The 11,934-nt window shown below is 48.1% G+C and overlaps 1 protein-coding gene and 1 long non-coding RNA gene across 2 annotated transcripts; one reads left to right on the top strand and one right to left on the bottom strand.

Moving 5' to 3' along the window:
• Positions 1-582: 582 nt before the first annotated feature.
• Positions 583-3,021, bottom strand: LOC133263053 (CD48 antigen-like). The gene is made up of 4 exons (XM_061442679.1): positions 2,913-3,021; positions 1,198-1,518; positions 851-1,114; positions 583-668 (listed from the first exon to the last, which is right to left on the bottom strand). The coding sequence occupies exons 1-4, from the start codon at positions 3,019-3,021 to the stop codon at positions 583-585; spliced, it is 780 nt and encodes a 259-aa protein (XP_061298663.1).
• A 961-nt stretch (positions 3,022-3,982) lies between these two features.
• Positions 3,983-7,837, top strand: LOC133263044 (uncharacterized). The gene is made up of 2 exons (XR_009741433.1): positions 3,983-4,632; positions 5,235-7,837. It is a non-coding gene; the product is annotated as an uncharacterized LOC133263044 (long non-coding RNA).
• The last annotated feature ends 4,097 nt before the right edge of the window (positions 7,838-11,934 follow it).

The raw sequence follows: 11,934 nt of genomic DNA on the forward strand, positions 1-11,934 counted from the left end.
GTGTTCGTGGACAGACCCTGCTGGAAGGAGAGGCCGTACCTGTGCCGCCCGCACCTCCCTCGCAGAGGCAGCCAAAGGGGCCACCTGGGCTCTGCTCTGGTGCCGCTGGCTCAGGTCAAACGTGTCGTGCACTGCCCATCAGCCATGTAAAGGGCATGACCGACAGCAGGCGACGGTCAGGGAGCTCCCAGGTCCAAGGGGAGCCTCGGGAAAGGCCCAGGTTGGGTTTCCCTGCAGGTCTCAGGGCCAGCAAGAGGGTTCCCGAGCAGGTAACCATGAATTCAGCAGTTGGGATTGCCCGGGTGCTTAAACCAGCCCTGCAGGAGGCTCAGGCCTGCAGGACGTGACCCCTAACTAAAGCACAGGAGAAAAGGGGAGGAGGGAAACTGAGGCACGGAGCAGCCCGAGCTTGGGCTGCAGGAAGCAAGCAGATGTGGAGGGACTGGGTGGGTGCTGCTGTAGCAGGCACTGGTTGTGATGGTTCCCCTGAGCAACTGCATCCTTCTGTATTCAGCCGGGCTGGCAGCTTCATTCAGGAGCAGGGGTGATGAGATGAGGTGAGATGTCAACCACAGAGCGGCCTTAAGGCAGAGTGAGGAGGAGGAGGTGGAGCGCCAGGGCCACGAGCACGATGGTGGTGGTGCAGGAGGCAGCACTGGAAGACTCACCTGGAGGCAGAGGGAGGGCTGTGAGCTGCCGAGCCCTGGCAGGGGACCCCCAAACCCCTGCTCATACAAGCTGCTGCCAGCCACCAACCCACCAGAGCCATGGGCCACCTCCAGCCTGGCAGGGACCCGCTGTCCTCAGGGTTTGCAGCCCATCCACCCAAGTTCTGCCCTCTATGCAGTACCTGTCCAGGAGCACGGGTGCGTGTAGATCAGAGAGGCGTTGTTGGAGGACACGGGGTTGCTGACCTTGCAGGTGTAAGTATCTGGTGAGGAGCTGAGGAGCACGTGCAGCTCAGAAGCACTGATACGCTTCATCTGGATCTTGGAGTGGGAGATCCACTCATAGGTCACTGCTTCGAGCCCCACTGAGCACTCCAGGGTTGCTTCGCACTGCTCCAGGTCACCTCTGATCACTTTGGCATTCACAGTGGGCTTTGGGACCAGCTCTGCAAGAGGCACCAGGATGTCACAGCCTCCCCCTTGTCCCGTCGTGGGATGCTGTGACAGCCCTCCCATGTTCCCAGCTCACCGTACACCGTCAGGAGGACGCTCTCAGTGAGCCCCTTGCCCGTCTCATCCTCCATGTACAGCTGGTACACGCTGCTGTCGCTCTTCTGCAGGCGGCTGATCTTCAGGGTGTTGTTGGAGAAGAGCTCCAGGCGCCCCCAGTAGCTGTTGTTGCAGTACCAGACCTCCCCGCTGCCGTCCCGGCCGGCCAGTTTCAAGTTGTTATTGCGGCGCCAATGGACTTCGTGGTAGGAGATTTTGCTTTGCAGGCTCGGACTGAGATATGCCACCCCGTGAACGGCCCCAACCACCTCTAATGGTGGCTTCTGGTGTGCCTGGGATGCTGGGAAAGTGGAGACCAGAGCTGCTTGGCCAGCTTGGACAAGGGGTGATGGGTTCAGACTTCAACAGGGGAAGTTCACATTGGAGATAAGGAAGAAGCTCTTCCCTTTGAGGGTGCTGAGGCGCTGGCACAGGGTGCCCAGAGAAGTGGTAAATGCCCCGTTTCTGGCAGTGTTCAAGGCCAGGTTTGACAGAGCCTTTGGTGACCATGGTTTGGTGTGAGGCATCCCTGCACATGGCAGGGGCATTGGAACTGGATGATCTTATTGTCCTTTCCAGCCCAAATTCTATGCTTCTGTGTTTCTAAATTACAAATAACCCATTTGCTCACTGATTCATAGAATCATTATGGAATGGTTCTGGTTGGAAGAGACTTTCAAAGCTCATCCAGTCCCAACCCCTGCCATGGGCAGGGACACCTTCCACTAGGGCAGGCTGCTCCAAGCCCATGTGTCCAACTGTCGTGGTTTAAACCCAGTCAGCCACACAGTTTCCGCTCCCCCCTCCTCTTTCTTTCCTTCCTTCCCCCCCTCTCCCCCTCCCCGGAGGGATGGAGAGGAGAATCGAAAGAATATAACTCCCATGGGTTGAGATAAGAACAGTGCAGTAACTAAGGTATAACACAGATGACTACTGCTACCACCAGTGATAATAATGATAAGAGAAATAACAACAGAATACAATACCACCCCGAAACAAGCCCGACCGAGCAGTGAGTGCCCTTCTGGGTAGCTCCCAGTTACCTCCCGGGCATGATGTGCTGTGCTATGGAACACCTCTTTGGCTAGCTTGAGTCAGGTGTCCTGTCTCTGCTTCCTCCCCTCCTCCCTGACAGAGCATGAGGCTCACAAAGTCCTTGGTCAGAGTAAACATTACTTAGCAACAACTAAAAACATCGGTGTTATCAGTGCTGTTCCCAGGCTGAAAGTCAAAACACAGCACTGCACAGCTACCAAGAAGGAGAAAAATCGACTGTTACTGCTGAACCTAGAACACCAACCCGGCCTTGAACACTGCCAGGGATGGGGCAGCCACAGCTTCTCTGGGCACCCTGTGCAGCGCCCCACCACGCCTCTGTGTTCTCTCCCCCACGTTGCAGAGGCAGTTGGTTTCGGTATTTCCTCTTCCCCACACTAAGTGACCACAATGAAGTTGTTTTTTCCGTCTGAGTTCATTTTTGTTGCTCCCCCTCCCTGACCCAGAGCAGCTCCTCACCCCCAGCTCCATGGTAGCCAGTGGGTCATTCCATGGGCACAGCACCGGCATGGGAGGAGCTGAGGTGGAGCGGGATACAGGGAGGGTTTAGCCATGAATGCATCCCCAGGGTCCCCACGCAACCCCAAAGCCATCTCCCCCCAGTGCAGCTCCCTCACTCCAGGAAACCCGGCACCATACCTTGCGTGATGCAGAGGAAGAAAAGCAGCACCACTCTGCTGTCTGCATCCAAACCCAAACTCCAACGTGCAGTGGCTCCCCAAGGACCCCATGAACCAGCCTGCGCCATGTGATCCGCTTTGTAAACCCCAAAGGCACATGCGCAGTTTCTTAAAATGCTGTTCATGCGCAGCAGCCCCAAACCTCCCCGTGGACACCACGTACAGCACCCCAAGGACCCCGACTCCCATCACCACCACTGCGAAGGGAAACGAAACGCAGACCCCAGGGGTCTCCTCTTCCTTTACAGCTGCTGACACACAGGGATCCCATTTAGAGTCATTTAATGGTTTGGGTGGGAAGAGACCTTCAAAGCTCATCCAGTCACAACCCCCTGCCACGGAGAGGGACACCTTCCACTAGAGCAGGTTGCTCCATTCTTCTGTTCATGAAGCCTTTGCTACAATGGAGTCGATACCTGGTGCAGGGGAGGCATACTCAAACCCAAGCTCCTGCGCTGGGCTCTTGTCGTGGTTTAAACCCAGTCAGGTAACTTGTTCACTCACTCCCCCCCTTCTTTCCCTCCCCCTGCTCCCGGAGGGACGGAGAGGGGAATAGAAAAGAATGCAACTCCCACGGGTTGAGATAAGAGCAGTTTAGTAACTAAGGTGTAACACAGATCACTACTGCTACCACCAATAATAACAATGATAAAGGGAATAACAAGGGAAGAGAATACAACACCTCACCACCAGCCAACTGATAACTCACCCCCCAGCCCGACCAAGCACCGACCGATACCTCCTCCAACCCTGCAGTCTCCCAGCCCTTCCGGCTAACTCCCAGTTACCTCCTGGGCATGACGTGCTGTGGTATGGAATACCTCTTTGGTCAGTTTGGGTCAGGTGTCCTGTCTCTGCTTCCTCACGGCTTCCCCTCCTCCCTGGCAGAGCATGAGGCTCACAAAGTCCTTGGCCAAACCAAAACATCGATATCAGCTCTGCTCCCAGGCCGAAAGTCAAAACACTGCACTGCACCATCTACCAAGAAGGGGAAAAATGACTGCTACTGCTGAACCCACGACAGCTCTGTAATTCCTGGTTTTGCTATGTGATTTATTTTGCCTTGAGTGGAAAGTATTCAAAGCAGAGTTGTGCTGCTGAGATGCTTCACCAGAGACAGCCCTGCGGAAGGGGGCAGAGCATCGGTTCCAAGCTTGTACCAGAGCTGCATCCTCCTACTACAGGTCTTTCACCTCAAAAGAAGAGGATCTAACCAGCAAGATGATTTCAGGTACAGTAACAGTGTCCAGAACCTCCCAATGCTGCGGGGCAGAGGCTGCATCCCCACTGCTGCCACTCCATTGCAGCGTCATGGGGCTGGGACCCAGCATGAAGCCCCCCGGAGAGCTGGTGATGAGCACCAGTGCTCGCAGCCACGATGCCCATCAGTGCAGGAAACCCCCCAGTACTCTGCCCTGCTTTGGGATCTACAGCAAGGAGGAGGATGGGGTGGTCCTTAAAACCTCATCAAGGAAAGACCCAATCGTCCTCAGGGAAGTGGTGTGGACTTCAGTTTGCTCCTGTTCTCCCCATAGTAGGTGCTTGGAGATGGGAATGGATCCCCCAGTCCTGTCAGGGTCCCTCTGTTGAGGATGGAGCAGCTTCAGTGAAGAGCCAGGGATGGGGAAGGCACCGCTCACTTGTTCCACTGCTGGAAAAAGGTAAGAGAAGCTCAGCTGGTTCTGTGGGCTCAGGGGATAAATTACTCAGCACCACCAGAGCTCAGCCCACACAGCTTTAACAGGGAGAAGGGTTATTTCCTTTTGCTTTCTACAAGTTTTGTTGCTGTTTCTGTTTAGACAGCAGCCAGCCTGCACCTCATATTGCTGAAAGCTTGGAGACATTCCCCATGCTCCAGCAATACAAGGGCTACTGAAGTTTGCATGCGGAGATGATCCATGGAGGTGTTCAGAGGCATCACCCTTCCCCTGGCGGCATTAAGCTGAATAGAGCTTTCTCTCCTTACAAGCCACAACCTTTTCAGTCCCTGGATTTAGAAAACCCCACAGAAAACTGCAGGCAAACTTCAGTTGTGATCAAGTGCTGAGGAATGAAGAAGTGAGTTGAGGAAGTTTGGCTTGTGACTTGAAACATAAGCAGAGGAAGGGCAGGAAGCCCCAGCACCACTGGAAGGGCTGTAGGCTGGGAACACTTGTATAGTGTCAGGAGTCTAAGCAGAGTCGTTCAGTTGAAGAGAAATTAGAACAGAAACAGTGTGCATTCAGAGTCATGTCTTGGGTGTGAAGCTCCAAACGTTAAAGAAGCTTCGTAAAAGGAGTAGACCAAAAGGGTTGCTTTGCCAGTGCCTCTTGGAATATCGAGACATCGTGGATAACAGAGTGAGCTCCTGGATAACATCACCATTTGGAAAGTCACTGAACGCTAAGATTCAGCTCCCAGTTCACCACCACCAACCCCAACGTGCAAGAGCCCCTCGAGGGCTGGGGCGTTTTGAAACGGGTTTGGGCTGTGTTTCAGTTCCTGCAACGCGCAGGCAGAGGGCGCCTGCGGAGCGGAGCAGAGGCAGCTCCGCATCCTTCTCCTGCGAGCTGGACGCTGTGAGGACCCCAGGACACGCAGAATCCATCCGGCTTTACTGGTCCAGCTGTTCTGGTTGGAGGAACGGCGCCGAGATGCAGCAGAGCCCCAGGTTGCGTACGTTGGCTGGGTATGTGATGTGGTCCATGGTGTGGGGCTCATCCTCGGCATCCCCAGGCACAGAAGTTGCAGGGGTGTCTTGACAGCAACAGAAGCAAGACACATCTCTGTCTCTGTGCCTCAGTTTCTGTGCCACGAAAGGAATAGTCCAGCTGCTTTTTGTCACAAAACATCAGTAAAAGAGGGTGATAAATGGGCTTGGTTGTAAGCTGTAGCTGTAATGGAGAGATCTGCTTGCCTGATGGAACATCAAACCACAGAAAGAGGGGAGATCTAAGATGAAATATTAGGAAGAAGTTCATAGACTGGATTGTGTTGGAAGGGACCTTAAAGCTCATCTGCAGCCATGGCAGGGACCCCTTCCACTAGAGCAGGATGCTCCAAGCCCCTGTGTCCTTGAGCACTGCCAGGGATGGGGCAGCCACAGCTTCTCTGGGCCTTCTCCCTGTCCCTGCTGCTCACATGCTGGTGATGCAGCCCCCGCACATGGGTGGTTCCTGGGCTGCAAGTGCACAAAATGAGGTCACCCTCCTCTTCTGCAGCACCAGCTCTGCTTGAGTCATGTCCAGGCACCCAAAGGAGCCTCTGCTAATCGCCCTAAGAACAGCAGCTGGGATTAGGTGCTATTCCTAGAGGGACACAGCTAAAAGGGGCCGCAGGCAACGGAGCCAGCGCACCCTCGCTGGCACATCCCTATTTATAGACGACTGGATGAAGGAGTAAGTCCTGCCTTTCACTTCCAATTAACAACTCCCCTTTTCTTCATGGAGTAACTTCCACGTTCGTTGTCCTTTAAGCACTTTGATTATCAGCTGAAATCCCAGTTTACGTTGCATTTTGCTGACCAGAATCCTCTGGTTCCTCTTTCTACAGAGTGCTCAGAGGCCAGGAAGGTTTTTTGCCTGTCCAAATCCAGTGTGTGTGGTTTAGAGGAGGCAGGATTTCTGTAGGAAAACTCCAATTCCAGGCATCAGATTTTACTTCTCCTCTTCAAACTGACCGACACCTCATTTAAGGAGGTAGTGGGGGGACTCACAGCCAAAGGTACTGCTTTACATGCATAATAATTGCAAACTAAGTTAAACCCCAGTATTTAATTGCATCCTATTGTTTAGATCGTAAATGGTTTAGTGTCTGGAAAGTACCATTTTGTTCTCTGTCTGTTTGCTTTGGAAATGCTTTTGTAACCATGTCAGTGATGGTTTTTTTTCAGCTAAATAAGCCCAGAGTGTTGTCTCCTCCTTAAATACATCTTTGTCCTTAAAGGAATACTGCCTTCCTGCAAACTTCCTACAAGGAAAAGCCTTTCCACCCAAGAAATACCTTGAATTTCCCCGTTACACCCCCTCCATGTGTGTGTCGTGGGATCCAGGGACCACATCAACCAGTGACTTGAGTGAGTCCAGCTCTGGAAATGGGTTGAGAATGAACCATTTGCTCCTAGCAATGGGCACCTTCAGGTCAGCACCAACAAACTCCCCTTCCTCTTGTGTCAGGAAAAGGGCAGGAACATCTCTAAGTATAGAGGAGGGGGGAAAACCAGCTCACTGCAGGCAGAAGGGAGCTGAAATCCATGCAGACGCTGACAAATAAGAGGAGTTGCCTGGAAACAGTTGTGTCCTGTGATGAGTTTCCTCCTCTGGTTTTCATTAGTACAGAACCACTTCTTTACGTGTCCCTCTCCTGGGTGCAAGAACAGCATCCCAGGCCCTGGGCTGGTTTCTTATGGCTTGAGAGAATCCTGACCCTTTCCCTGTGCCTCAGGTCTTACTCTAAAGCAATGCTGGTGGCTGAAACATCTTGTGCCACAGCATCCAGGGCTCCTGCTCTTGGCAAAGGAATAAGGTTTGGATGAGTTTCCATCTTTGAAGCCAAAAATGAGTTGGCTTTCCTATTAGCTTTGTTTGTCAACTGCCATTTAACCCTCTGCTTTTCTCCTTGGGCTGCAGAAAGAACTCATCACACCACGAGTAAGCATGTCTGTCGTTCCTACTTCATTATCTGTCATGAGTAAATCTAGGTACCTCCATTTAAGTGCCTTGGGAACAATGTCTGCATCCATTCAGCTGCCCTGCAGTAAGTCTGGTGGGTTCCTGCTGGAACACAAGCACACTTCAGTAGGGGCAATGCTTTACTTCACCTCATTCTTTTGTCATAATCTGATTGTGTTTCCCTTTCAACAATAACAAGGGGTGAAAAAAGGGGGGGAATAAACAAGTAAAGGTGCTTTTGGGTCCAGAATCTTCTGCGGTTGTCTTATGGAAACTGTGCATGGATGTCAGTTATGTGCCTGGATATCTATGTGTATGGATGTCAGTTATGTGTATGGATATCTGTGTATGGATGTCAGTTATGTGTATGGATATCTGTGCATGGATGTCAGTTATGTGCCTGGATATCTATGTGTATGGATGTCAGTTATGTGTATAGATATCTATATCTATGTGTATGGATGTCAGTTATGTGTATGGATATCTGTGTATGGATGTCAGTTATGTGTATGGATATCTGTGCATGGATGTCAGTTATGTGTATGGATATCTGTGCATGGATGTCAGTTATGTGTATGGATATCTGTGTATGGATGTCAGTTATGTGTATGGATATCTATATCTATGTGTATGGATGTCAGTTATGTGTGTGGATATCGGTGCATGGATGTCAGTTATGTGTATAGATATCTGTGTATGGATGTCAGTTATGTGTATAGATATCTGTGTATGGATGTCAGTTATGTGTATGGATATCTATGTGCATTGATGTCAGTTATGTGCATGGATATCTGTGCATGGATGTCAGTTATGTGTATAGATATCTGTGTATGGATGTCAGTTATGTGTATGGATATCTGTGTATGGATGTCAGTTACATGTATGGATATCTGTGTATGTATGTCAGTTACATGTATGGATATCTGTGTATGGATGTCAGTTATGTGTATGGATATCTGTGCATTGATGTCAGTTATGTGTATGGATATCTATGTGTATGGATGTCAGTTAATGTATGGATATCTATGTGCATTGATGTCAGTTATGTGCATGGATATCTGTGCATGGATGTCAGTTATGTGTATGGATATCTATGTGTATGGATGTCGGTTATGTGTATGGATATCTATGTGTATGGATGTCAGTTATGTGTATGGATATCTATGTGTATGGATGTCAGTTATGTGTATGGATATCTGTGCATGGATGTCAGTTATGTGTATGGATATCTATGTGTATGGATGTCAGTTATGTGTATGGATATCTGTGCATGGATGTCAGTTATGTGTATGGATATCTGTGCATTGATGTCAGTTATGTGTATGGATATCTGTGCATTGATGTCAGTTATGTGCCTGGATATCTGTGTATGGATGTCAGTTATGTGTATGGATATCTGTGCATGGATGTCAGTTATGTGTATGGATATCTGTGCATTGATGTCAGTTATGTGTATGGATATCTGTTTATGGATGTCAGTTATGTGCATGGGTATCTATGTGTATGGATGTCGGTTATGTGTATGGATATCTATGTGTATGGATGTCAGTTATGTGTATGGATATCTATGTGTATGGATGTCAGTTATGTGTATGGATATCTGTGCATGGATGTCAGTTATGTGCCTGGATATCTGTGCATGGATGTCAGTTATGTGTATGGATATCTATGTGTATGGATGTCAGTTACGTGTATGGATATCTATGTGTATGGATGTCAGTTATGTGTATGGATATCTGTGCATGGATGTCAGTTATGTGTATGGATATCTGTGTATGGATGTCAGTTATGTGTATGGATATCTATGCATGGATGTCAGTTATGTGCATGGATATCTGTGTATGGATGTCAGTTATGTGCCTGGATATCTGTGCATGGATGTCAGTTATGTGCATGGATATCTGTGCATGGATGTCAGTTATGTGCCTGGATATCTGTGCATGGATGTCAGTTATGTGCCTGGATATCTGTGCATGGATGTCAGTTATGTGTATGGATATCTATGTGTATGGATGTCAGTTACGTGTATGGATATCTATGTGTATGGATGTCAGTTATGTGTATGGATATCTATGGGTATGGATGTCAGTTATGTGTATGGATATCTGTGCATGGATGTCAGTTATGTGTATGGATATCTATGTGTATGGATGTCAGTTATGTGTATGGATATCTATGTGTATGGATGTCAGTTATGTGTATGGATATCTATGTGTATGGATGTCAGTTATGTGTATGGATATCTATGTGTATGGATGTCAGTTATGTGTATGGATATCTGTGCATGGATGTCAGTTACGTGTATGGATGTCTGTACATGGATGTCAGTTATGTGTATGGATATCTGTGTATGGATGATGTCAGTTATGTGTATGGATATCTGTGCATGGATGTCAGTTACGTGTATGGATGTCTGTACATGGATGTCGGTTATGTGTATGGATATCTGTGCATGGATGTCAGTTATGTGCATGGATATCTGTGTATGGATGATGTCAGTTATGTGTATGGATATCTGTGCATGGATGTCAGTTATGTGCATGGATATCTGTGCATGGATGTCAGTTATGTGTATGGATATCTGTGTATGGATGTCAGTTATGTGTATGGATATCTGTGCATGAATGTCAGTTATGTGTATGGATATCTATGTGTATGGATGTCAGTTATGTGCATGAATATCTGTGTATGGATGTCAGTTATGTGTATGGATATCTGTGCATGGATGTCAGTTATGTGTATAGATATCTGTGTATGGATGTCAGTTATGTGTATGGATATCTATGTGTATGGATGTCAGTTATGTGCATGAATATCTGTGTATGGATGTCAGTTATGTGTATGGATATCTGTGCATGGATGTCAGTTATGTGTATGGATATCTGTGCATGGATGTCAGTTATGTGTATGGATATCTGTGTATGGATGTCAGTTATGTGTATGGGTATCTGTGCATGGATGTCAGTTATGTGTATGGATATCTATATGTATGGATGTCAGTTACGTGTATGGATATCTATGTGTATGGATGTTAGTTATGTGTATGGATATCTGTGTATGGATGTCAGTTATGTGTATGGATGTCTGTGCATGGATGTCAGTTATGTGTATGGATATCTGTGCATGGATGTCAGTTATGTGCATGGATATCTGTGTATGGATGTCAGTTATGTTTATGGATATCTATATCTATGTGTATGGATGTCAGTTATGTGTATGGATATCTATATGTATGGATGTCAGTTACATGTATGGATATCTGTGTATGGATGTCAGTTACGTGTATGGATATCTATATGTATGGATGTCAGTTACGTGTATGGATATCTATGTGTATGGATGTTAGTTATGTGTATGGATATCTGTGTATGGATGTCAGTTATGTGTATGGATATCTATGTGTATGGATGTCAGTTATGTGTATGGATATCTGTGTATGGATGTCAGTTATGTGTATGGATATCTATGTGTATGGATGTCAGTTATGTGTATGGATATCTATGTGTATGGATGTCAGTTATGTGTATGGATATCTATGTGTATGGATGTCAGTTATGTGTATGGATATCTATGTGTATGGATGTCAGTTATGTGTATGGATATCTATGTGTATGGATGTCAGTTATGTGCATGGATATCTGTGCATGGATGATGTCAGTTATGTGTATGGATATCTATGTGTATGGATGTCAGTTATGTGCATGGATATCTGTGTATGGATGATGTCAGTTATGTGTATGGATATCTGTGCATTGATGTCAGTTATGTGCATGGATATGTGTGTATGGATGTCAGTTACGTGTATGGGTACCTGTGCATGGATGTCGGTTATGTGTATGGATATCTATGTGTATGGATATCTATGTGTATGGATGTCAGTTATGTGCATGGATGTCAGTTATGTCAATTGGCCACTCCATAAGGTTTTGGGCAAAAGTTGAGTGAGTTTTAAGGCAAGAAAAGCTCTTTCTTGCAGAGGCCTTTAAGAGTTGTCTTTGCAGATCAGTCCAGAGCTATCCCATCGAGCCTAAGTTAAGCCGAACAGACTTTGTGTCTGCAATCCTTGTGTTTCCTCATGGAATCATGGAGGGTTTGGCTTGGGAAGGATCTTAAAACTCATCTAAAGCCACGGGCAGGGACCCCTTCCACTAGAGCAGGTTGCTCCAAGCCCCTGTGTCCAGCCTGGCCTTGAGCACTGCCAGGGTCATCATCCTACGTTCCTCTCCACCAGTGAAGTGGTTCAGCACCACTGGCTCAGCGGGGCTCTGCCTCACCTCACTTCTTCAGTGTCTCAGCACCGCTCACCATCTGCTGCTCTGCCTTTATCCCCCT

The sequence above is a fragment of the Pezoporus flaviventris genome, unplaced genomic scaffold (genome assembly GCF_033815535.1).
Source record: "Pezoporus flaviventris isolate CSIRO_AGI_PZ_B2104156 unplaced genomic scaffold, CSIRO_AGI_Pfla_v1 ptg000237l, whole genome shotgun sequence".
Lineage (NCBI taxonomy): Eukaryota > Metazoa > Chordata > Aves > Psittaciformes > Psittacidae > Pezoporus > Pezoporus flaviventris.